This window comes from Euphorbia lathyris, chromosome 6 (genome assembly GCF_963576675.1).
Source record: "Euphorbia lathyris chromosome 6, ddEupLath1.1, whole genome shotgun sequence".
Classification (NCBI taxonomy): Eukaryota; Viridiplantae; Streptophyta; class Magnoliopsida; order Malpighiales; family Euphorbiaceae; genus Euphorbia; species Euphorbia lathyris.
The window spans coordinates 68,875,108-68,899,110 of record NC_088915.1 but is presented as its reverse complement, the minus strand read 5'-3'; the positions used below and the strand labels follow the sequence as shown (position 1 = coordinate 68,899,110).

At 31.5% G+C, this 24,003-nt stretch overlaps 1 protein-coding gene across 1 annotated transcript; it reads left to right on the top strand.

The window, feature by feature from the left end:
- Positions 1-1,499: 1,499 nt before the first annotated feature.
- Positions 1,500-22,982, top strand: LOC136233540 (lipoxygenase 1, chloroplastic-like). The gene is made up of 9 exons (XM_066023228.1): positions 1,500-1,849; positions 4,501-4,736; positions 4,916-5,153; positions 9,485-9,808; positions 9,877-9,968; positions 10,429-10,536; positions 18,671-18,972; positions 21,343-21,609; positions 22,226-22,982. Exons 1-9 carry the CDS (start codon positions 1,519-1,521, stop codon positions 22,980-22,982), a joined length of 2,655 nt encoding a protein of 884 aa, XP_065879300.1. The 5' UTR covers positions 1,500-1,518.
- The last annotated feature ends 1,021 nt before the right edge of the window (positions 22,983-24,003 follow it).

Here is a 24,003-nt window from a genome sequence, read left to right as displayed (position 1 = left end):
GATCCCCTTAAATTACACCTAGAATAAATACGATAAATTACATCCATGGTCCATGAGCTTTATTTATTTTTCTTTTCCAATCAACCCCTCTTTTTATTATAGGTTTGATACAAGTTGTTTGAACTTGGCTAAAATATCGATAGTGTATCTTATTATCTCTTAAAATGATATGATTAAAATATATCATTTTATTATCTCAAAATTCGCTTAAAATGATATGATTAGTAAAAGATAATTTGGACAAAACATATATCATTTTAAGAAAGTTTAACTGTTAATAAGTCACTCTAAGCAAATTCAATATTCTATAAATCATTTTAAACAAATTTAAGTGGTTCAATGAGTTAAAGAGGCATTCTGTGGTTACATGGGACCAATTCATATTTTTTGCCAAGTTCAGAGCTTCGTGAACTTGGTCCAAAAAATCGATTGATTTCCTAAATTGTAAAGTGTTTTGTTAGCACCTTAAACTTGTTTAAAATCGTGAACCTCCTAAGTTCATGTGTCAGAACAAGATTAAAATGTATATTACTTAATTAAATTTAGAAGAGCAATTTAAAACATTTTAATTAAATTCATATTGGTAATAGATTATTTTAAACAAAATTAGATGGTTAATATGTTTTTAAACAAGTTAAGAAGCTAATAAAACATTTTATAAATTTAAGATTGGGAATCAATTTTTTTTTAAAACCAAACTCAAGTTAAACATGGGCATTTTAAGTTGAAGTCTAAAGGGGCTCATGTTAGATGGGTTTTTTTTTGGAAATATCTATAGACTATATATTGTTCCTAATTTTAACCTAACATATCGAGTAATATAACAAAAATAGGCTTAATACATAATTTGTCACATGAACTTGTGATTAGCCTCAACTTGTATAAAATGCTGAGTTAACCTCTTGAACTTACGCAAAATATAATTAATTGATCAATTAGTTGTAAAAAAGTAAGTAAAATACGGAAGATATATTTCACGCATCTTAAAAAAAAGTAAAACGACCAAGATCGGGTTATTCGGTTCTAATATTAGAGAAAGCGTGTTTTATAGTTGAATAAGAAATAACTTCCTTTTTAATCTATTTTTTAATTTTGTAATAACATTTTAAGACGCGTGCAATACATCTTCCGCATTTAACTTACTTTTTTTTTTACAAGTGAGTGATTAATTGATTATATTTTATGCAAGTGCATGAAACTAACTAAATTTTTTTATGTAAATTGAGAGGGCTATCGGGATATTTTGAAAGTTTAGAAGATCAATAAAATAGCAGTTATACACGTGTTATTGACATGGCTTTTAATCATGTCATACATAAAAATTGGGTGCAATTTTTCTTTTTGTAGTGATATGAGTGATTTTATTAAAATAAAAAAGTAAATTTAATGACCTTACTAAGGGGAAATGAAGTTTAATGAGGGGTTTTATTATCGGTATATATATATATATATATATATATAAAGAGACCAACGAGGAATTATCTACCCATGCATGTAATTGTGTTTTTCCAAACAAATATGGAAATTGTGTGTTCATTAAGAAGGCAGAAAACATGGTATCGTTTTCCGGTTTCGACATCAAAATCTTATGTGAGTAGTGAATTGTGTTGGGGGCCGGTGAGAAGGCGGCACCGAATGTCAGAAACCAGGCTGAGGCTGCTCATAACTAGAGCAAAACAAGAAGCTCTGGTTGTTTATAGCAGCAAATTTGAACCTGAACCTGTGAAACTCAAGATGACTGCTGAGGTTACGATCAGAAATTCAAATTCTGATCAGATGAGGCTTAATCTTACCCTTCCCCAGACCAGTAATGTCGTTTTGCAGCTTGTTAGCTCCCATGTTGATCCAAGTAACTATTTTATATATATATGCTACCTTTTCTATGGGGGATTAAACCCTTATTTACCTCTTCTAGTTTTCAAAATTTTGTTATTTGTCCGTTGTGTTATCCGTTGTCTGACTTATTCTCATAAGTGATATTTAGCTCAGTTTGAATAGAAAATTATTTGATTTGCATGCTGCAATTTTTAACATGTAACGTTACATGAAACAATTGGTTTTTTATATTAATCTATGGAGAAATTATACTGTATGCCTGACATACCATATCACGGTCCCATGTGATATGCCAAGACCAATAAAAACAGACAAGTGTCATTAAATTTTTCTAATGATTAAAATATTATTTCTTGTTTTTGATAAAAATTAAAGTATTATTTCAGTTAAAAGAATTTGAGTCCCAATCCTTCTCAAAACCGTGGCCGGCAACCTTCCATGGCGAAATAGTTCCACCTGTGTTAATATTTCCACTTTCCATCTGCTAAACTTTCTGAGGTGAAATTTGTTTTTATTTTTTCAATTTATTTTGCTTCCTCACAATTTCTCATCTATTAAACAATTGATTACAGCAAATTTTCAATCTTTTGTCTTTTTAATTTTTATTCAAAATTTCTTTGGTTGCTGAGAAAAAGGATGAGCAAAAAGGAATTTAGAAGCCTAAATAACATAAACTCACACTCTCTAAAAATTTATCAGCTGTCAAACAGTAGATTACATCATAAACAAAATCTCAATTCCACTGATATTTTAAAAACTTCATCAAATTAGAGAGGAGAGAGGATTAACATTAAAAAAAACGAATTAACAACACAGATATTTGGCTATGGCTGTAGACAGCGAAGGAGAACGAACGGAGCAGAAGTAGTAGCCGGCGGTGGTTTCGGAAAAAAGGACACAGAATCTGATTTTGATAAAGTGAAATTGTTATATTTTAATTAATATATAAACTAATGAACTTGTCTGTTTTTTATTGGCCTTGGCATACCACATGGGACGGTGATGTGGTATGCCAGGCATACAGTATAATTTCTCTAATCTATGACACATTCTGTACGTGTATGCTCCATAAGTATCGTGTACAATACAGAAGGATTCGAGCTCTGACCGTTTGGTCTAAGAAGCCATACCATGTCATAAAACTATTTGAAATAAAAATTTAAATTGATAGCTAAAACCAATTGATATGTTATTACGTCTCAATTTCATTTCTTTTTCCTTGTGAGAAATTGAAATATTTATTGTATAACTTACCTTCTTCAAAAAAAAAAACATAATACACATTTGGATCCTCAAACTAAAACTTCAAAATCAATTAGGATCCTAAACTATCAAAATCATCACACAGGTCACTAAACTAACCAAAAATCATCAATTGAATCTCTATTCTAAACAAAAATCATTAATTGAGGCCTCATCGAAAATCATTCGGATGAACAGTTTCAAACCCTCTTCCCCAAAACTAACACCAAGATTATTACAGTCCATATCAAATAGTCACAGTTTCTAATTTTAGGATAGAATGAGAACTCAATTGACGATTTTTGCTTAGTTCAGGACCTGATTGATGATTTTGATAGTTTAGGGTCCTAATTGACTTTGAAGCATTAGTTTAGGGACCCAAACGGGTGTAATACCAAAAAAGGAAAAGAAAAATGAAAGTGAAATCAGTAGTGCAAATATCTTGGTGTTTAGAGGTATATACCAATATTTAAGAAAAAAACTTTGCAGACTTATCAATTAAAACTAAATTCAATTTGCAGTTTAGAGGAATCCTTTTAAAAAAATATATATATAAGAAAAAAAAAACATTTTTACGCCTCTAAAAACGTTTTCTTAATTTTTTTTTATCAAGCTTATCATCTTTTAATTTTACATGTTAAATCCTCAATCAAATATAATCTATATATAATATAAAACAGTAACGATGGAACTGAAGTGTCACTTCCTCATTTTTTACTGATAAAAAATATAATACAATATATAATATACTAATTTTAATTATATTATTATATTTATCTATAAAAAGATTATTTTATCTGTACTATATCTAAGAGTTCTACAGAATTTAAATTAATATCTAAAATCTCTCTAATTCTCTGCATATCTATATATAATGTAAAACAGTAACGATGGAGCTGGTGTGTCACTTCCTCCTTTTTTACTGATAAAAAATATAATATAATATATAATATATTAATTTTAATTATATTATTATATTTATCTATAAAAAAGATTATTTAAAGTAAATGTGAAAATAAAATAATAATATTTAATTTATATAGCACATTTATATCATCAATTGTAATTATTAGATTATATTTTTGTTAATATTTATATGTTAAGATGAATCCGTGCATAGCAAGAGCCAAAAACTAGTCATACATATTAAACCATTACATGTTAAATCAATTAATTATAAATATCTAATTAAGTTATAAAAAATATTATTTAATATTTAATCTCATTTTAAAATTGTATTTTATACTGTTTGAAATAATATTTTTACTATTTTTTTTCTTTAAAAAATAATTAAATAATATTTAACTTTTGTTTTATATACCGGAAATTTGGTCCTAGTTTCGCCATTGATTTTATAGTATGAAATTTCTGATAAAATCAGTCAAGCAGATTAAGTTAGGGTTTTTATATTATTACTTTTAGGGACCATGCAAGCAAGGGTTAGCAGCGAAGCAACATTTATATTGTCTGAGAAGTTGACCAAATACAAGGTTGAATTTATGGTGGATTCAAACTTTGGGGTACCAGGAGCAATAACGGTATATAATAAGTACCAAAAGGAGTTTTTTCTGGAAAATGTGATCGTTGAAGGGTTTCTAAACTTCGCCTGCTCTTCTTGGATTCAACAACAGCAAAACAGAACATTTTTCGTCAACAAGGTCCAATTATTTGTTACTGTCACTTAATTCCAAGAATTTCTACTATATACCGGGTGTAATATTTACGAAATAAATACATACAAGTGACTTTTTTTTTTTTTTTATTGAAAGCGTATATTACTCTAAGAGTATAATAGAATTTCTATTTAATTCCTTCCAATTTAATTTTTCCATTGCAGGCGTATTTACCGTGTGAAACACCATTAGGTTTAAAAGAGCTGCGGGAAAAGGAACTTGAGCTATTAAGAGGAGATGGAAAAGGAATGAGGGAATCTACTGACAGAGTATATGACTACGATGTCTATGATGATTTAGGAATTCCTGATAAAGGCTTGGAATTTGCAAGGCCAACTTTAGGGGGTTTAAATCGCCCTTATCCAAGACGTTGTCGTACTGGTCGTCCTCGAAATACTACATGTCAGCTATTAGCTAATAATTGTTATTGTATGTTTGTTGCTGCTATTAGTTGATTAGTGTTTGATAAAATTGTTATTAAATGTTGTTGTCATTAGTATGTAAAATGTATATTATGAATATGTTTTAAATTAATCAATAAAAAAAATTATAAAAATAAAAATTGTAATATACAAATTAATAAAAAATAATTTAAATAATTAGATAAAAATAACAAGTAATAATTTAGTGAATGGAATAAAACCTTATTTGGACAATAATATTGTCGGAATAAGAATAAGGTTAAAGAAGAAACATTTTTTTTTTGTATAAATAAGAAGAATAATTTTGTCAATATCAATTAAATACGAATAGTGATTCATGAAGAACTGCGAAAAGCTCCAAAATTCGGTTGTTTTTGTTAAAAAAGATGAAAACTATTGTTTTATAAATGTAATGTAACCAAACACATCATTTATGTGGTATTTATGTGGTTTGGAGTGAAAGTTAAACCTTGTTCAAAAAAGGTGAAACAAACACTCCCTAAGTTAATAAAGCATAAGACAAAATCGTAGACAATTGAGAATAATTGCAATAAATTCCACATAGGATAAGTGTGATTTTCTGAGTTGTGACATATTTTGGGTAGAATTGGAATGGCTTAAACTTAGGCGTGATTGAAGCGTCTTGATCTGAAGAGCATTCAAAGAGTGGCTCATTTGTCCACGTGTTTTGAAGGATGCTAGATTTTGCCAAAGTGGACTCAATTTTTTTTTTATAATTAGGAGATGACTGAGATTTTTCGAGTTACTAAAAACAATGACCTTTTTTTTTGTTGAAACTGTTAAAATGACCACTAACGATCTAGAAATTGAAGAATTAATGATATTCTAAGTAATTTTAATTCTTCTAACTTTTTAATTTTAAAGTCATTTATATATTGTTTGGTGAGTAGAGAAAGAAAACTCCAAAAATCATGATTTTGCAAAAATAAAAAATTTGATTCCTTAACAAATGTGGTATTAAACCATTTTAATCCTTGAAATTTTTCATTTTGATATCGCTAAATATCATTTTTATAGCGTCAAATTAAAACATTCTCATTTTTAGCAAAGCCTAGCCATATGATTTTTTTTTTCTGGAATTTATCTTTAATATTATTACGAACTAGTCGAAAACCCGTTGATATGAAACTTTTATATAATTTAAATAAATAAATAAATTGACGTTTTATTCTAAAGTAATTTTATGTCATGCTATAATTTTTTTTATATTATGTATATTTAAAATTAATATATATTTTTTATTAATAATTCAAATCAAATTAAATTAATTTTGAAAATAATCGATTAATTTTTTTATAAAATTTTAATTAAAAGTGAATGATTTATTTATTTTTGCAAAATTCAATGATTTGTACTTTTTAATAATTTTAATACATTTGTCGTAAAAAAAATAATTTTAATACATTTTCATTTTTTATAACTGGAATTCTGTGAGACAATAATAATAAAATAAGAGATTAATTAAAAATATATATTTTTTTATAAAAATTTAAAAAATATATTAGAATATAATGAATACCCAAAAATTGAAATAAACTACAGTTAAAATAAAATATTATATCTACGATACAAAAGAATTACGATCTATGTTAAAATGGAAGCAACATCAATATATATATTATGTTATAAACTATTAGAATCAATACTTTTCTAATATTGCATATGAAGAAACTTTATCAATTCAATATGTTATATATATATATATATATATATATATATATATATATATATATATATATATATATATATTTTGCAGTTGCCTTAAAAAACTTCAATTACATATAAAAAAATAAAATTCATAAGAATTAGTCACAAATTCATTTTGATGATAATCATTTTTGCTTGATGGAATTTCATTATCACCAAGTATTCGAATTCAATTATTCAATAGACTACAATGACCCAATATATTCAATTGAATCACCTTAATATGATGATTTCTTCTATTTTTATCTCGTAATATCCCATCAAGACATTCAATCAATTGGTTCTTCATTCTTTCACTATATAGAATAACAGTCACACTCGCAGATATCACTTCTTTGACTTCATTAATATTTCCTAATAGTTATATATTCTTGAATTTCGTAAGCAAGAACATGAAACAAACAAAGGAATAGAAAACAAAAATGAAGGGACAAAAAAGTTGAGGAGAGAACTATCTTTCTCTCGTTTTTTTTTTCAAAAATAAGAGAAAATGTCAAGATATAGATATATAATGAGGAGAGTGGAAATATTTTTTATCCAGTAATTAAAATTTTTATTTTTTCTTAATGGAATATTAAGTCCATAAATTAATTTTAGTTAAATAGAATTAAATCTCAAATGTAACCACTCAGTAAAAAAAATGTTTTGCAATTAATATGTGAAATTAATTCTATTAATTACACTCATTATGCTCAACATTTGAGAATTTAAAGAGATTGAAATAATATTATTTTTTAATTAATATTTTCCAACAACTTGTCCTATGATTATATTTCATTTTCATTTGTAAAAAACACTTGACATACTAACAATTTTGTACAAACTACAATATAATAGTTAAAAACTATATAAGCCAAAGTGGAAAAGGCAATTATCTCAATATCCCATAATTAATATACATTTGTAGGATTTTGAGAATCAAAATTTATTTTTATTTACCTTAAAGAATAAACACATTATCAAGTGTATTAGACGCTTACAATCTCTTTGTATAGAGAATTGGAAAAAAAAAAATTCTTGATGATGATAATAATAATATAACATAATTTATAATTGAAATAAATTTCATTGTAAGCATATTAATTCAATATCTCTTTAATATTTTCTTCAATAGGTCTCCAACTTCAATGAACAACTATTATGTGAAACTTTATATCTATTGACCAAAATGCATTAAAAAATAAAATCCATATCAGTTAGATAAACTCAAACTAAAAGAATTAGTAGAATTCACCAGGTTCTGAATTTGAAAAATTAATCTAACTTCAATTAAGCCTAACAATTGAATTCATATAAAGCCGAAAATCTAAATTTTAGTTAGAGTTAACAATCAAAGCGATTACACCTAGCAACATATACTAAAAAAGAATGCAAATGTACAAAATCTTTATTTTAGTCATTTTGAAAAAAAGACAAATAAAAAAGAAAACATGGATAAAGTAGCAAGAGGTATGAAACCTGGATAACGGCAGAAATAGAATTTTATCTCTGAAAGATGAAACTATAACAATTATTGTTTAATAAAAATAAAGCAACAATACAATTGAGAACAAAATAACTGCAACATATGAAAAAAATCAAATAATTACCTTAAAAAACATAACGATTTCTTGTAATTTTTGACACCTTAGTGTTTCTCGATTTTAATCGTCCATGCATCTTCTAATTCTATCGGATTTCTTCAATTGGAGATATCAGTTTAAAAAAGACAAATAAAAAAGAAAACATGGATAAGTTAGCGAGAGGTATAGAACCTTTGTAATAGCAGAAATGAATCCGAAAGATGGAACTATAACAACTATTGTTTTATTTTATTTTATTTTTTTAAAAAAAAATTGCGCACAATGCGCTTACATTAAAGAAGAAAGAAAAATCCCAACCAAACCCGGATGTGATTCGAACCCATGACCTCCCAAGGTATAGGTAAGCTCTCAACCAATAGACTAAGAGCTCTCAACTATTGTTTTATAAAATAAAGCAACAACACAATATTATTAAGGACAAAATAACTACAATATATGAAAAAACTCAAATAATTACCTTCAGAAACATAATGATTTCTTGTAATTTTTTACACATTTGCGTTTCCGGATTTTAGTTGTCCATGCAGCTTCTATTTCTATCGGATTTTTTCAATTAGAGATATGAAAGTCTGAATTTTCCAAATTCTTGAAGAAAATGCTATTAAATAGTTTATCAATAGAAATCACTCCTAAATAAATTTGAATTTAAGAACAAAGTTATAAGACTTTGGTTTTCGATGATGACCAATGAATATAACGGTGGAATACTATCTATCATGCTTTATATATAAGTTTATTTGTGACTTTTGGATTTCAATTGATTTGTGTTTTTTTTATCTTCTTGTAACTCTTACCTTATTTTAACTAATGGGCTAGTAATTGTTTAATATATTATAAATGTAATATGTTATTTTTAGTTAATTAAATCTTTTAAATTTTGATTTTTTATTATGTAGACAACTCATAAAAAAGGTCTCTAAAACACATCTTCTTATTTCTCTTTGCTTCCACTATTATATATGATATAGATAGATGTCCATTAATGTTATGAATGATGCAGATATAAAGACAGAATCTCCAGTGAAAGAGGAAATGAAAACTTATGTACCAAGAGACGAATCACTTGCTGATTCCAAAACCAAAGCCGTTACTGCAGGAAAGTTGAGAGGATTGATTAAAAATTTGATTCCGGGTTTAAAAAATGTGGTCTCCACCCACGATGATTCCATCAAGAACTTTTCTGATATTAATTTACTTTACAAAAAGAAGTCAAACAATCAAAATCAAAATCAGAATCAGAATCATCCATTCTCATCAATCTTCACCCAAATCACAAAGTCCATCAATGAAATTTACAAATTCGACCCTCCCAAGGGCATATCTTGTAAGCACTGTAATTTTATTCTATTTCTCATTGAATATGAAAGATTAATACAACTTGTTTTCTATCAGTTTCAGGCCAAGCAACATGTTGCTTGAGAGATGATGAATTTGGTCGTTTAACACTTAGAGGTGTCAACCCTTTAAGCATTGAAAGATTGAAGGTGAGACTACATTGAACGAGTAAATCTAAGTATAAAAAATGTCATGACTAAGAAATTGAATATGAATTGCACAGAATGCGTATACATATATTTGGTTCTATTTATAAGGTGTCAAGGGTAAATCTGGTAGTTGGTTGGAGTGTTTGTCCTAGCTCTTTACCTTCCGACAGGTGTCGAGCTATGAACGACAGATGTGTATTATAATAAGGTCAGATTGTATCTTACTAAAATTATCTTTTTTGATTCCAAGCGCAGAATCATTAACAGTAATTTCAGAATTCTTCTCATATTGGTCAATGTGTCCTCAAGATTGATTGGTATATTATAATTTAGTTTGATCCGAAAGCTCTTCATACGACACATGTCCTTGTGTCTTCTATGAAGAAACGTGTACAACATCTTATATTCATGATAGTGCAAATGCTAGAATACTAATTAAGGATTTCAATTGCATATATAGGTTTTTCCACCTGTAAGCAAGCTTAATCCATGTGTTTATGGTGTTCAAGAGTCTGCCCTGAAAGAAGAACATATTATAGGATATCTTAATGGAATGAGCGTGCAACAGGTAAGGAAAACAAATCTACTTATTTTTCTTGTCGTTAGTTTTATTGACTGTTTTAGTTCAACAGTAACCATTACTTTTAGTTGTTTCATGTTTTTGTAGCGTGGGAAATACTTCCTAATCGTAACCAAATATCTATATCTATTGTTTTGAATAAAACGGTAAAATGTAGCTATGAAAGTGAGTACCAAATGGATACTTTAAGCGCGTGTTGTTAAAAAAATAAACTTAATTTTGATATAAGAATAATAAAAGAAAAATTAAAAGAAAAAGAAAAAAAGACATGTGATGATGACAAAGTCATGGTATGGGTTTGTGTAATCTATATTATTGATGTCCTAAATGTCAAAGTCATTGTATGGGGTTTGTCATATATATTTCCTAAATGTCAAAGTAGTAGAATGAGTTTGATTTTTACTTATCCAGGAAATAATGTGCACAATAGAACATATATATAAATACTCAATGTTGAGATAGTTTGTGGTGTAGAAAAAATAGTTTGTATCATATGTGTCTTGGGATGTAACATTTAATTTTCCATAAACTAATTAGTCCCTCAAAATTATATATTCAGTACTCGATAATTTTCAGTTTTAGTCCCTCTAGTCTAACAGAGTGGTATCAGAGCTTAGGTTAAGAGAGTTTATTCTTCCATAAAATAATATATCTTTCTTGAATTTAGTGCTTTGAGAGACCATATAAAAATGTCAGGCAATTTCAACAACATTTCCTTCCACTACCTTCAGCTCACGAAAACCAATTATGCAAGTTGGTGTATTCGAATGAAGGCATTACTCGGATGTCAAGATGCTTGGGACATCATAGAAAAAGGCTACATAGTTCCAGAAGATGAGTCACGACTATCTTAGGCTGAAAAAGATAGTCTACAAAAAATTGTAGAACTGATCAAAAGGCGCTCACTCTCATCCATCAAGGCTTGGACGGAGTCATGTTCGAGAAGGTAGCCGAAGCTACCACCTCCAAATAAGCGTGGAAAATTCTACGAGTATCTCTTCAAGGTGAAGAAAAAGTTAAAAAGGTTGATTTGCAAATGTCGAGATGAGAATTGAGTCGATGAGGATGGAGCAGGTGGAGGCCGTTATTGACTACTCCTCTCAAGTAAAATCCTTCGTGAATCAAATACGACAATATGGTGATAAAATTGAAGAGTTCATAATTGTTTAGAAAATTTTGGGATCACTACTACCAAAATTTGATTATGTAGTGGTGGCAATGGAAGAATCCAGAGACATTAGCACAATGATTGTGGAAGAAGTTATAGGGTCATTACAAGCACGTGAAGAACGGTTTGAGAAGCGTAGAGAAGAATCAACAGAACAAGTCTTGGCAACAAAGACTTTGTTTAGAGAAAACGAAAGTAGCCGAGACAGAAGCCAATCTGGAAGAGGACGTGGTAGAGGTCGAGGAGGAAATGTAAGAGGAAGAAGACGTGGAAGAAATCAAGAAAGAGGTGACAACAGCTACAACAACAATGGAAGAAGCACTCAATCCACAAGAGGTAGAGGAAAAGACATGGACGTGGACGAGGAAGAGGAAACTGGAAGTCGAATGAACGATGCGACAAATCTAGCATTCAGTGTTACAATTTCCCCAAATATGGTCATTATGCAATAGAATGTTAGAGTCCGCCTAAAAAGGTAGAGGAGACAACCAACAATATTCACGATGAGGAAGTAACAGTCACCGTGTTACTTACGTATGAAGGAGAAGGAAATCGTAAAAATAACGCAATGGTATTTTAACAATGAAGCAAGTAACCATATGTGTGGTGACAGGAAGATATTCATGGAGCTCGATGAATCCTTCAAAGGAAATGTTGTATTTGGAGATTCCGTAAAAGTTCCTATCACTGGTAAAGGAACCATTCTTATTCGGCTAAAAAATGGCGATCACCAATTTATTGAAAATGTTTATTATGTCCCTAACATGAAAAGCAATATTTTGAGTTTGGGACAATTGCTGGAGAAAAATTATAAAGTCATATGAGATGTCACCATTGATGAAGAGTTTGGGACTGAAGTGTCAACAAGCAAAACAACTATATTTTTTATCCTTCCATGGATGAAAAAAAGGTCAAGAAGAACCAGCGACACTCACATCCACGACACCAGCACCAAATTCAACATCCAGTTGGACATGATCAAGCTCATCCAGTTTAAAATTGCCTTCAAATGATGAAGAAAGTTTAGATGAATTTCCTTTTAGAAGATCGAAAAATTTCAGAAGTATTGAAGAATTTTATAATGATCAGCTAACACTTTGTTGTCATTTTATTAATGATGAACCAACAGATGCAGAAGAAGCCATGAAGGATGAAAAATGGAGAAAATCCATGGAAGAGGAGATTCATTCCATTGAGAAAAATAAAACGTGGGAGCTAACCACACTTCCAGTCAGTCAAAAACCCATTGGAGTTAAATGGGTGTTCAAAGCAAAGAAGGATGCAAATGGTGAAGTCGTTAGACACAAAGCAAGATTGGTGGCGAAAGGGTTCAATCAATGACCCGAAATTGACTATAATGAAGTTTTTGCTCCCATTCCAAGAATGGAGAGCACCAGACTAGTGATTTCAGTAGCTGCCCAGCCTGGGTGGAAAATTAATCAAATGGATGTCAAGTGAGCATCTCAATGGATATTTGGAGGAAGAAATTTATATCCAGCAACCACCTGGGTATGTTGTAGAATGCTAAGAAAATAAAGTGTTAAAATTGAAAAGGACACTTTATAGTCTAAAGCAAGACCAAATGCCTGGAACAGTTGTATTGACAAATATTTTCAAGAAAATGGTTTTGTCAAATGCCCACATGAATATGCCTTGTATGCTAAAGTGAAAAATAGAGATATATTACTTATTTGTTTGTATGTTGATGATCTCATTTTTACAGGGAACAATCCTAAGATGTTTGAGGACTTCAAGGAGACACTGGCTCGTGAATTTGAAATGACTGATTTGGTCTAATGCCATATTATCTTGGTATTGAAGTGAAGTAGAACGATGATAGAATTTTTATTGCTCAAAGTGGCTTTGTAAAGGATATCTTGAAAAAGTTCAAGATGAAAAATTGTAATTCCATCAGCACACCGGTTGAATGTGGAATCAAATTGACCAAAGATGAACGAGGAGAAAAAGTTAATCCGACGATATTTCGAAGCTTGATCGGAAGTCTCAGATATTTAACTTGTACGTGACCGGACATACTCTATGCAGATGGTTTGGTGATTTGATACATGGAAACGCCAACTGTGTCACACTGGAACGCAGCCAAAAGAATTCTTCGTTACGTCAAAGGTACAACTAATTTCGGTCTATCTTATTCAAAATCTAACGATTTCAAATTAGTTGGATACTGTGATAGTGATCGGGTCGGTGATAAAGATGATCAAAAAAGTACAACTGGTTTTGTATTTTTTCTGGGAGACACTGCATTTCCATGGAGTTCGAAAAAGCAAGCGATCGTGACGCTATCAACTTGTGAAGCCGATTATGTTGCTGCAACATCATGTGTATGTCACACAATTTGGCTTCAAAAATTACTCAAAGAATTTCAGATGACTCAGAATGATCAAACAGAAATTTTTATCAGTAATAAATCTGCGTTGGCACTAGCGAAAAATCCTGTGTTTCATGATTGAAGCAAATACATTGATACACGATATCATTTTATTCGAGAATGCATTGAACAACATGAGGTGGCAATGAAGTACTTGAAAACACAAGATTAGATTGCAGACATTTTCACGAAGCCGCTAAAATATAATGTGTTCAGTCATTTGAGAGCTCAACTGGGAGTCGTGGAAAATTAAGTTTAAGGGAGCATGTTAAAAATATGAACTTAATTTTGATATAAAAATAATAAAATAAAAATTAAAAGAAAAAGAAAAAAAGACATGTGATGATGACAAAATCATAGTATGGGTTTGTGTGTACCAATCTATATTATTGATATCCAAAATATCAAAGTCATTGTACGGGGTTTGTCTGTTTATTTATCATATATATATCCCAAATGTCAAAGTAGTAGTATGAGTTTGATTTTTACTTATCCATGAAATAAATTGTGCACATAGGTATGGTGCAAATAGAACACATATATAAATACTCAATGTTGAGATAGTTTGTGGTGTATAGGAAAAATAGTGAAGCCTTTAAGTTTTTTTGTATCATGTGTCTTGGGATGTAACATTTAATTTTCCATAAACTAATTAGTCCCTCAAAATTATATATTCAGTCCTCAATAATTTTCAGTTTTAGTCCCTCTAGTCTAACACATGTTTGGTTCAAATGTTCATATCTAGTGTTTGCTATTGTTATTTACTATTTATTGTTGCTGATAACTAGTATATATTAGATGAATTTTCTTCCGAAATAGTTATAGACATTTATTTCTCAATCCTAAGAAAACATTTCTATTACACTATTTGGAATAAAAAGAACTAAAAAAGGAGGACCAAATCAGCATTTACGGATGGAAATCTCTTGAAAATTGGCTTATAAAAATAATGTATCGTACACCCTACTTCACTAGATGCTTTATTCATAAAACATACCTCATCCAATCATCATCCAATCATTACTATTCCTCATCCTTCACCAATCATATGGCAAGGCGCGGAAGACAAGCTTTTAAATACATCACATGAATGCATTGACAATGGAACAAAAAATGTTAGTCAAAGCAGTATATTTATATGAGTTGTTTGAAATTTTAGTGTGCAATAAAAATTGTAATAAGAGAGTGTATGTGAGGAAAGCTTGTGAGGTTCTGCCCATTGTGTCAATTCAATATTATGTACACAATGGTCTAAATTATTTCTCCGATATCCATGCTCAATCATGAAGAAATCAAACTACTTGTACCATCGTCGAGGTGCCTCCTTAAGTCCATATAATCTCTTCTTCAACTGACATACCAAATCTTCTCTTCCTTTGACTTTGAATCCTTTCTGGTTCTTTCATGTATATTTCTTCTTCAATATCTTTGTGAAGAAAAGTTTTCACATCTAGCTGTTTTATCTCGAGATTCAGGCTTGCAGCCAAGCCGCTGTATTGGTGACATCTTCACTATAGGTGAAAAATATCTTCAAAGTCAATTCCTTTCTTTTGATTGAAACCTTTCACAACTAGCCTTGCCTTAAAGTTGGGCTTAAAGTTGTTTTCTACCTTCTTCAATCTATACACCATTTGTTCTTGTGTGCTTTTCTACCTTTTGGTAGGTTCACCAAATCATATGTGTAGTTCTCATGCATAGATTGTATCTCTTCATGTATAACTTTCAACCACTCATCTTGTTAATCACAAGTCAGTGCTTCTTCATAGCATTATGGTTCTCCCTCATATATTAAGAGAATATAATCATTTAGAGAGTACCTACTCGAAGGTCTCCATTTTCTAGTTGATCTTTTGGTTGAAATTTAGCTGTTGGCTCTTCATGGGATTGTGCTTCTTACCCATCATCGTCTGCATCATCTGCTACACCATTTGTTGTATGGTCATCACTCATGTCACTATCTACTGGTTCATTTATAATAGGACCACTGGTTGGATTATCAATATAATTAGATTCATCTTGCTCATTATTGTGCTCGAGTGGAGAAGGATCTGGATCTTAGTTAGCTGGATATTCCTTTAGATTACTAGGTTTATCACCTCTTTGAATGTCTTCAATGTTCTGATCTTAAAAAAAGACAACACATCTGCTCATAATCTTTCTAGCCATAACCTATAACTGAATTCTTCATTCTCATATCCTATGAAGATACATTCTTTCAATTTCACGTCGAGCTTGGATCTATTGTATTTAGGAATATGTACAAAAGCACTACAACCAAAACTTTCAAATTATTGTAGAAAAAATCTTTTCCTGACTAGAACTTGTTTCGGACATCACCATCCAAAGGTGCTAAATGAGAAAGGTTAATTAGATCAAATATAGTCAGCAAGGCTTTACCCCAAAAAATTTGGCCAGCTTGGCATGAGATAACATTGTTCTTATTCTTTCAACAATTGTTATGTTCATTCCCTCAGCTATTACATTATGTTGAGGAGTCTAAACATACCAATGTATTCTCCTTCGTTATTGGTGCAAATACACTTCGAGCTTCTACCAGTCTCTTGTTCAATGCTGACATGAACATGCTTGAAAAGTTCATACACTTAACCTTTTGTTCTAAGTGCGTAAGCCTATACCTTCTTAGAATGATCGGTAATGAAGGTAACAAAATATCTTGCATCATCAAGAGAACTAATGGTCGTAGGACCACAAAAATCACAATACACCATATCCAATACATTAGGTTTTATTTGTGCATGACCTTGTTGAAATGAAGCTCTATGCTGCTTTCCAGCCAAGCAATGTGTGCATGATTTAGAGGTATGCCTTTCTTCATTCAAGCCAGTTCCTCTCTTTTAGCTAGAATTTACAGCCTTTTCTCACTTACATGACCAAGTCGTTTATACCATAGCTTGATTGAGTCTTCTACAAGAGCAGTTACATACCCATTACTAACTTTTTCATATGTCATGTATATGGTGTTCTCCTTCTTCCCTCGTGCTAGGAAGAGATAGTTTTTGCTGAGTTCCATTTCCCTTCAGCAAAGGCATTGATGTATCCTTCATCATTAAGTAATCTAGTGGAGATTAGATTAAGACACATGTCTGGAACATGTCTCACATACTTGAGGGCCAAGTGACAACATGTGCTAGTATCATAGGAAATATTTCATCTTCCCATGATCTTGGACAATTTGTCATTTCCCATCTTGACATTACCAAAATCTCCATAAGTGTAAGATGTAAAGAAGTCCCATCGTGAGGTGACATGAAATGATGCACCAAAATCTACTATCCATAATGTATATTCAAAGGCAAGGTCAATGAAGCTATCACCACATAGAATAATTACGTCATTTCCACCAGGGTTAGTTGTGGTCATGTGTGTGGCATCACTTTTTTCGCGACCTCTATCTAGCTCTCATTTAAACAACTTGCACCCTCTCTTCATGTGGTATGTCCTACGGTAGTGGTAACATTCTAGGTTCTTTCTTGTCTTAGACCTTCCTCCCCAACCATCTCTTGACTTGTCCTTTGACTTATCTCGCCTATGGAATTTTCTATTGGTAGTTCTTCCATGATACTCTATGACGAGGGTTTCTGAATCGACTACTACACCTTGTTCTTTCCTTCTTACTTCTTTATTCAACATGTTATCTTTAATTATGTCCAATGTAAGAATGCCTTGAGAAGCTAGATCACTTAAAGATACTACTAGTGTATCCTAGATATCAGGCAAAGAGTTGAATAACGCTAGTGCTTGTAACTCATCATCCAGCACAATGTTCACATGTCCTAAAACTAGAAAGGCCATCACAAGTTATGCAGTTCTTCTAGGCAATGCATTAATCTAATAAAGGTCCAATAAACAAAGAACCATGCCGAAGTCTTCCTCTGAGGCTTAATACAGGTCAATCGCTTTATTTTCATATGAGTTACAATGGATTCTTTGCCCGTTAATGGATCTGCACTTCACCTATCGAGCCTCAACTCTCATGTTTTGTGACAACACATGCGATTCATATAATTTAGAATCCAGTCTTTCCTCAGTGTACTAAACATACTGATATATATTTCCATGTTATTCGAGAGAGGGTTGCTTCAGGATTGATTCGTTTAATGCCTATCTCTACCGCCTTGCAGATTGGAGACATTTTCACCAAGCCACAACACTCACCTCAACTCGCTTATCTCATTTCCAAACTTGATCTTCACAACTTGTTCTAAGCTAAGTTTGAGAGGGGGTAATAACATACCATACATCCTACTTCATCGAATCCTTTATTCATAAAATACACCTCGCCCAATCATCATCCAATCATTAATTCCTCATCATTCACCAATCATATGGCAAGGCGTGAATCTTTATTGAAACTAGTGCACATCATTTTCTACAATTTTCCCTTTTTTCCCTTTTCTCGTTCTTGTTTTGTTAACCGTTTTTGTATTCACTTGCCAATAAGAGCACGCTATATTTTCTGTTTTGAATCAATAAGAAAGATCATCTCCTTCATTATTTTGTATTATTTCCTTATGATATAATCAGATTTTTATTATTATTTGCAGGCATTGGAAGAGAATAAACTATTCATATTAGACTATCATGATATATATCTTCCATTTCTGAATCGGATAAATAGTCTTGGAGAACGAAAAGTACATGCAAGTCGCACTATTTTTTTCCTGACTAAAGTTGGAACTTTAAAACCAGTTGCGATAGAGCTCAGCCTTCCAAATAGTGAGATGAATACGCAATCAATGCAAGTGCTTACCCCTCCTAAGGATGACACCACTTACTGGCTTTGGCAACTAGCTAAGGCCCATGTTTGCTCAAACGATGTTGCAGCTCATCAACTAATTCATCACTGGTATGCAATTTCTTCAAACTCTAATCATTTAGGAAAGATTATGTTCAAAATTGGATATTACAGGCTCTAAACTTTATGCTTTACTAACATGATAACCTTGTTGATCAAGATGACTATAGTAGTACAGAAATGGCCTATAGCTACGCCTTATTAGCCACTGTTATTTAAAAAACCGTGGCTAAAGATCTTTAGAGTCGGTCGTTAGTAAGAACCGACTCTAAAAATACTTTATTAGTCACGCGCGTTCAATTGAAGGTCTTTAGAGTCGGTTTTTTCAAACAACCGTCTCTAATATGTTATTATTAGGGTCGGTTCGGTTGTTTATAACAACCGACCCTAATAACTTATTATTGGCCACGGTTCATATAAAACCGACTCCAAAGGGTAAATTACACCAATGGCCACTGAACTTTACCCATTTTAACATTACAACAACTGAACTTCAATTCTTAACGGTATGACCACTGAACTTTACACTTTTTAATATCGGTGACCACTCAATTTTAACTAACTCCTCAAAATGACTGTTAATGACCTCAAAATAAAAATATTAAAAAATTAACGTTGTTCAGAGCGACATTTACCATGAAACCACATTTTTTATTGTATAGCTAGCTACTCCCATTATAGATAAACCTCCATTGTATAGCTAATGAAAATGTTAGTTTAAATAACTTTTTTTCTTAAACTTTCTATTGTGGTTATTTAAATGTTATTTGGTTTCAGTGGCGTATACAAGATTGGTCTATTTGGAGGCCAATTTTACACTTGTGTAACAACAACAACAACAACAAAGCCTTAGTCCCGAAATAATTCGGGGTCGGCTAACATGAACCATCATATAAAACCGTGAAATCAAGTTGCGTCAACGACACAAATTCGCTCCCTCCACTCCGTCCTATCCACTACCATATTTTCCTCAATTCCAAGTAAACTCATATCACTCTCGATCACCCTCCTCCAAGTTTGCTTAGGTCTTCCCCTACCCCTCACCACTACATCCCTTTGCCACTCTTCGGTCCTCCTAACCGGCGCATCAAGTGCTCTACGTCTCACATGGCCAAACCACCTTAGTCGGTTTTCTCTCATTTTACACTTGTGTGTAATAAAAAAATTACTAAATCGAACTTACTCAAAATTTCCAAATATATATTGGTCCAAAACTAAGTTTTACATATGAATATAAAACTTACCAAAATTAAGCTAGATTTGTACTACAAAAGTCAGATTGTGTCGTTTTTAACAAACTTTGAAAAATTTATCGTCTATCATATATTAATCTAGTTGAAATTTGTAATAAATACAAACTCAATTAGTTAATTAACCACTCCAAACCTTAATTAAATACAACATCAATTAGTTAATTTTGCACTAATCATATAGTAATCCCCAATATATGAAATCCCCAATTTATCAAATACCCAATCAAAATTCTAGGTCAAATCACTAATTTATCAAGGGTATTAATTTATTAGTCCCTATATTTTGACAAAACATACTATTTAGTCCCTGTATTTTCAAAAACACATGGTAAGGTCCCTAACTTTTTTCTCGATGAACTGTTTAGTCCCTAACATTTTTCTCGGTGAACTATTTAGTCCCTATCGTTAGACTCTCATGAAGATTCTGTTAGTTAATTTGGATTAACAGAAACATCTTTCGTCATCTCTAAACTAGTTGGCAGTAAACATGAGTTGAGAATATGGAGGAAATTAAACTCACCATTGAGAGTAAGAGGATTCCCACCTTCAATTCTAACAGGAAGAGTAAGCGAGAGAGATTTGAGTCGATTTCTACCTTCAATTCAAACAGGAAGAGTGAGAATGAGTGATTCGATTATGAGTTAGGGATTCAATCCTTTCTCCATTTTTTGTGTGAGCACGAGTTGTGAGAGAAAGAGATGGAGGTGTGAATTGCTTTTGACTGATAAATAGTAAAGGGTAATTTAGTCATTTTCGAATTCATAAACGGTATAAAATCTAACAAACAGATAGAAGGATTAAATAGTTCACTGAGAAAAAGGTTAGAGACCTTACTATGTGTTTTTAAAAATACAGGGACTAAACAGTTTGTTTTGTCAAAATATAGGGACTAACAAATTAATTACCCATTTATCAAATACGCAATCAAAGTTCTAGATCAAATGCTCAATTTATCAAAAGCTCATTCAAAGTTTAATCAAATCACTAATTTAACACCCCACATTCTCAAATTTTGTGAAAACAGGTGGGCCGGAACCACCTCTGGTTATGGTAGTTTCGGCCACTGGAGCCCTGTATACGCCTCTGTTTGGTTTAGACATAAAAAATAGTTGTTTAGAGAGATTTAATATGGTAGTTATATGGTAAACTGAATTTGGAAATAGTGTAGGTTACGAGTGCATGCATGTATGGAACCACTGATAATAGCAGCAAACAGACAATTAAGCGTAATGCATCCAATTTACAAACTTCTGAAGATTCACATGCGAGACACATTGGCTATAAATGCACAAGCTCGTGAAGTTCTCATCAATGCAGGAGGTATAATTGAGAGTTTCTTCACTCCCGAAAGATATTGTATGGAGATGACTCAATCTTCCTATCAAGATTGGTGGCGTTTCGACTTGGAGGGCCTCCCTGCTGACCTTATTAGAAGGTACTTAACTTAACTTCCATTTATACAGCTGCTGATCATAATCATTAAAATAGTACAATTTTACCCCTAACGATAATTTTACTCTTAACCTGTGTAGCCAAGAGTAACTTTCCCATAAGGTTGATAATTTGGGTCAGTTTCAGACACTATTATAAAACACAAATATTTTTATTCCTTATTTTGTACCAACTGCCTATCAATTTGTGTTTCATTTTTTTTATAATTTAATAATAAAATTGAAGATTAATATTTATAAATTCCGTGAATTTTTTGAATTTTTTTATCTAATTCATACAAAAGACAATATTTTTTATCATCCCAAGATATGTTTGTGATTTGCTAGTGATAAAATGACGCACGTGTGTAAAGTGTAAAGTGTAGATGACAAGATTCATGACCGAACATACAGTTTGATGAATTATTTCTCAAATTGACCAAAATTATCAATGTTAGGAGGTAAAATTACGCTTGGCTACAAACGTTAGAGGTAAAATTATATCATTCTAGACGTTACTGTTAAAATTGACCCTGACTCAAAATGTTACCAATATTTTTGCCCCTTAACCCATCATTAAAACATCTCCTGTCATTACTCATACTTGTGTTGTTATTATAGAGGAATGGCAGAAGCAGATCCAACCCAGGAACATGGACTCAGGTTGCTAATCGAGGATTACCCATATGCAAATGACGGGCTACTAATATGGTCAGCCATTGAGAAACTGGTTAGGACCTATGTCAAATATTATTATCCTGACTCAAGTCAAGTCCAATCCGACACTGAACTTCAATCCTGGTACAACGAATTCATCAACGTCGGACACGCCGATATCTCTCAGGCAACTTGGTGGCCGGACCTCTCAAATTCAGAACACCTCATATCCTTTCTCACCACCATTTTATGGATCGTAACAGCTCAACACGCAGCACTAAATTTCGGACAATATCATTACGGAGGATACGTACCCGTTAGGCCACCATATATGCGCAAACTAGTGCCTAAGGAGGGGGATGTCGATTATGAAAATTTTCTGGCAAATCCACAGGGTTTTTTGCTATCTTCATTGCCGAGTTTGCCTCAGATAACGTATTTTATGTCTGTACTTGAAATTCTATCCAACCATGCGGTGGGAGAGGAGTATATCGGCGGTAGGAGAGACTTGTCGACATGGTCAGGTGATACGGAGATTGTTGAGGCGTTTCATAGATTTTCAATGGAGATAAAGAAGGTAGAGAAAGTGATTGAGAAGAGGAATTCTGATCCTAACCTGAGGAATAGATGCGGGCCTGGAATTTCACCTTATGAATCTCTAATGCCAACATCTGCTCCTGGTGTTACTGGAAGAGGCGTTCCTAACAGCATATCAATGTGAAGATAAATAATATTTTAATAGAAGAATTGACAATTGGATCATAAATATATTGATTTGGATTGGTTGCCCGATGACTATATAAATAATATATATATATTTTAATTTAATTTAAATTATAAAATTTAATGAGAGTTTTAAATTTTACTTTAGGTATATTTAAAATAGTAAGTAAGTTGAATACATTAAGCTATTGGTCATTTATTTGAATACATTAAGCCTTAGTCATTTATTTTTAGTCTCATTAAGTCTTTGATGACCAAATTAGTAAGTTGTGATTATGTAATTCGATTAAGAGATTGTTATTCATTGCACCTACATTCGAAATTTTTATTTTTTCACAGTTTGAAAGCAGTTTTGGATGCCTAATAGGAAAACTGTAAAAACCTTAATTCAAACTGTAAAAAATTATTTTTTAATAATTTCAAATACAAATGAAGTTAATAATGTCTTTTTAACAGAATTACATGTTTATAACTTACTAATTTGATCATCAAGGGCTTAATGAGTCAAAAAATAAATGATCAAGGGTTTAATGTACCCAAATAAAAGATCAAAGGCTTGATGAACTAAAAAATGAAAGATCATGAGCTTAATGATGCTTTTTGCCTAAAAAATATGAATTTCAGAGTGCATGCATCTATGGAACACTAATAATAGCAGCAAACAGACAATTACGCACTATGAAGCACTGATTCGGGTGCGGACACGGATGCGGACACGGTAGACGACATTTTTAGAAAATATGAGACATGGGTGCGGCAGGACACGACAAGGTCTATATAATTAATTATATATATATTAGATAATATATAAAAAAAACTTGCTAAATCACAAAACAAATCGAAGAAGGAAGAGAAAGAAGCTCTAAGCGTTTATAATCGTGATACACAAGTGAGAATTAGATGTAGTTTATGTTTTTTTTTTGTCAAATTTAGTAATTGAACCATAGGTTTTAAAAGATTTTAAAGAAACCTAAACTTTTACATATTTTCACCATTAGCCGAGTCCCCGCCGTGTCCCG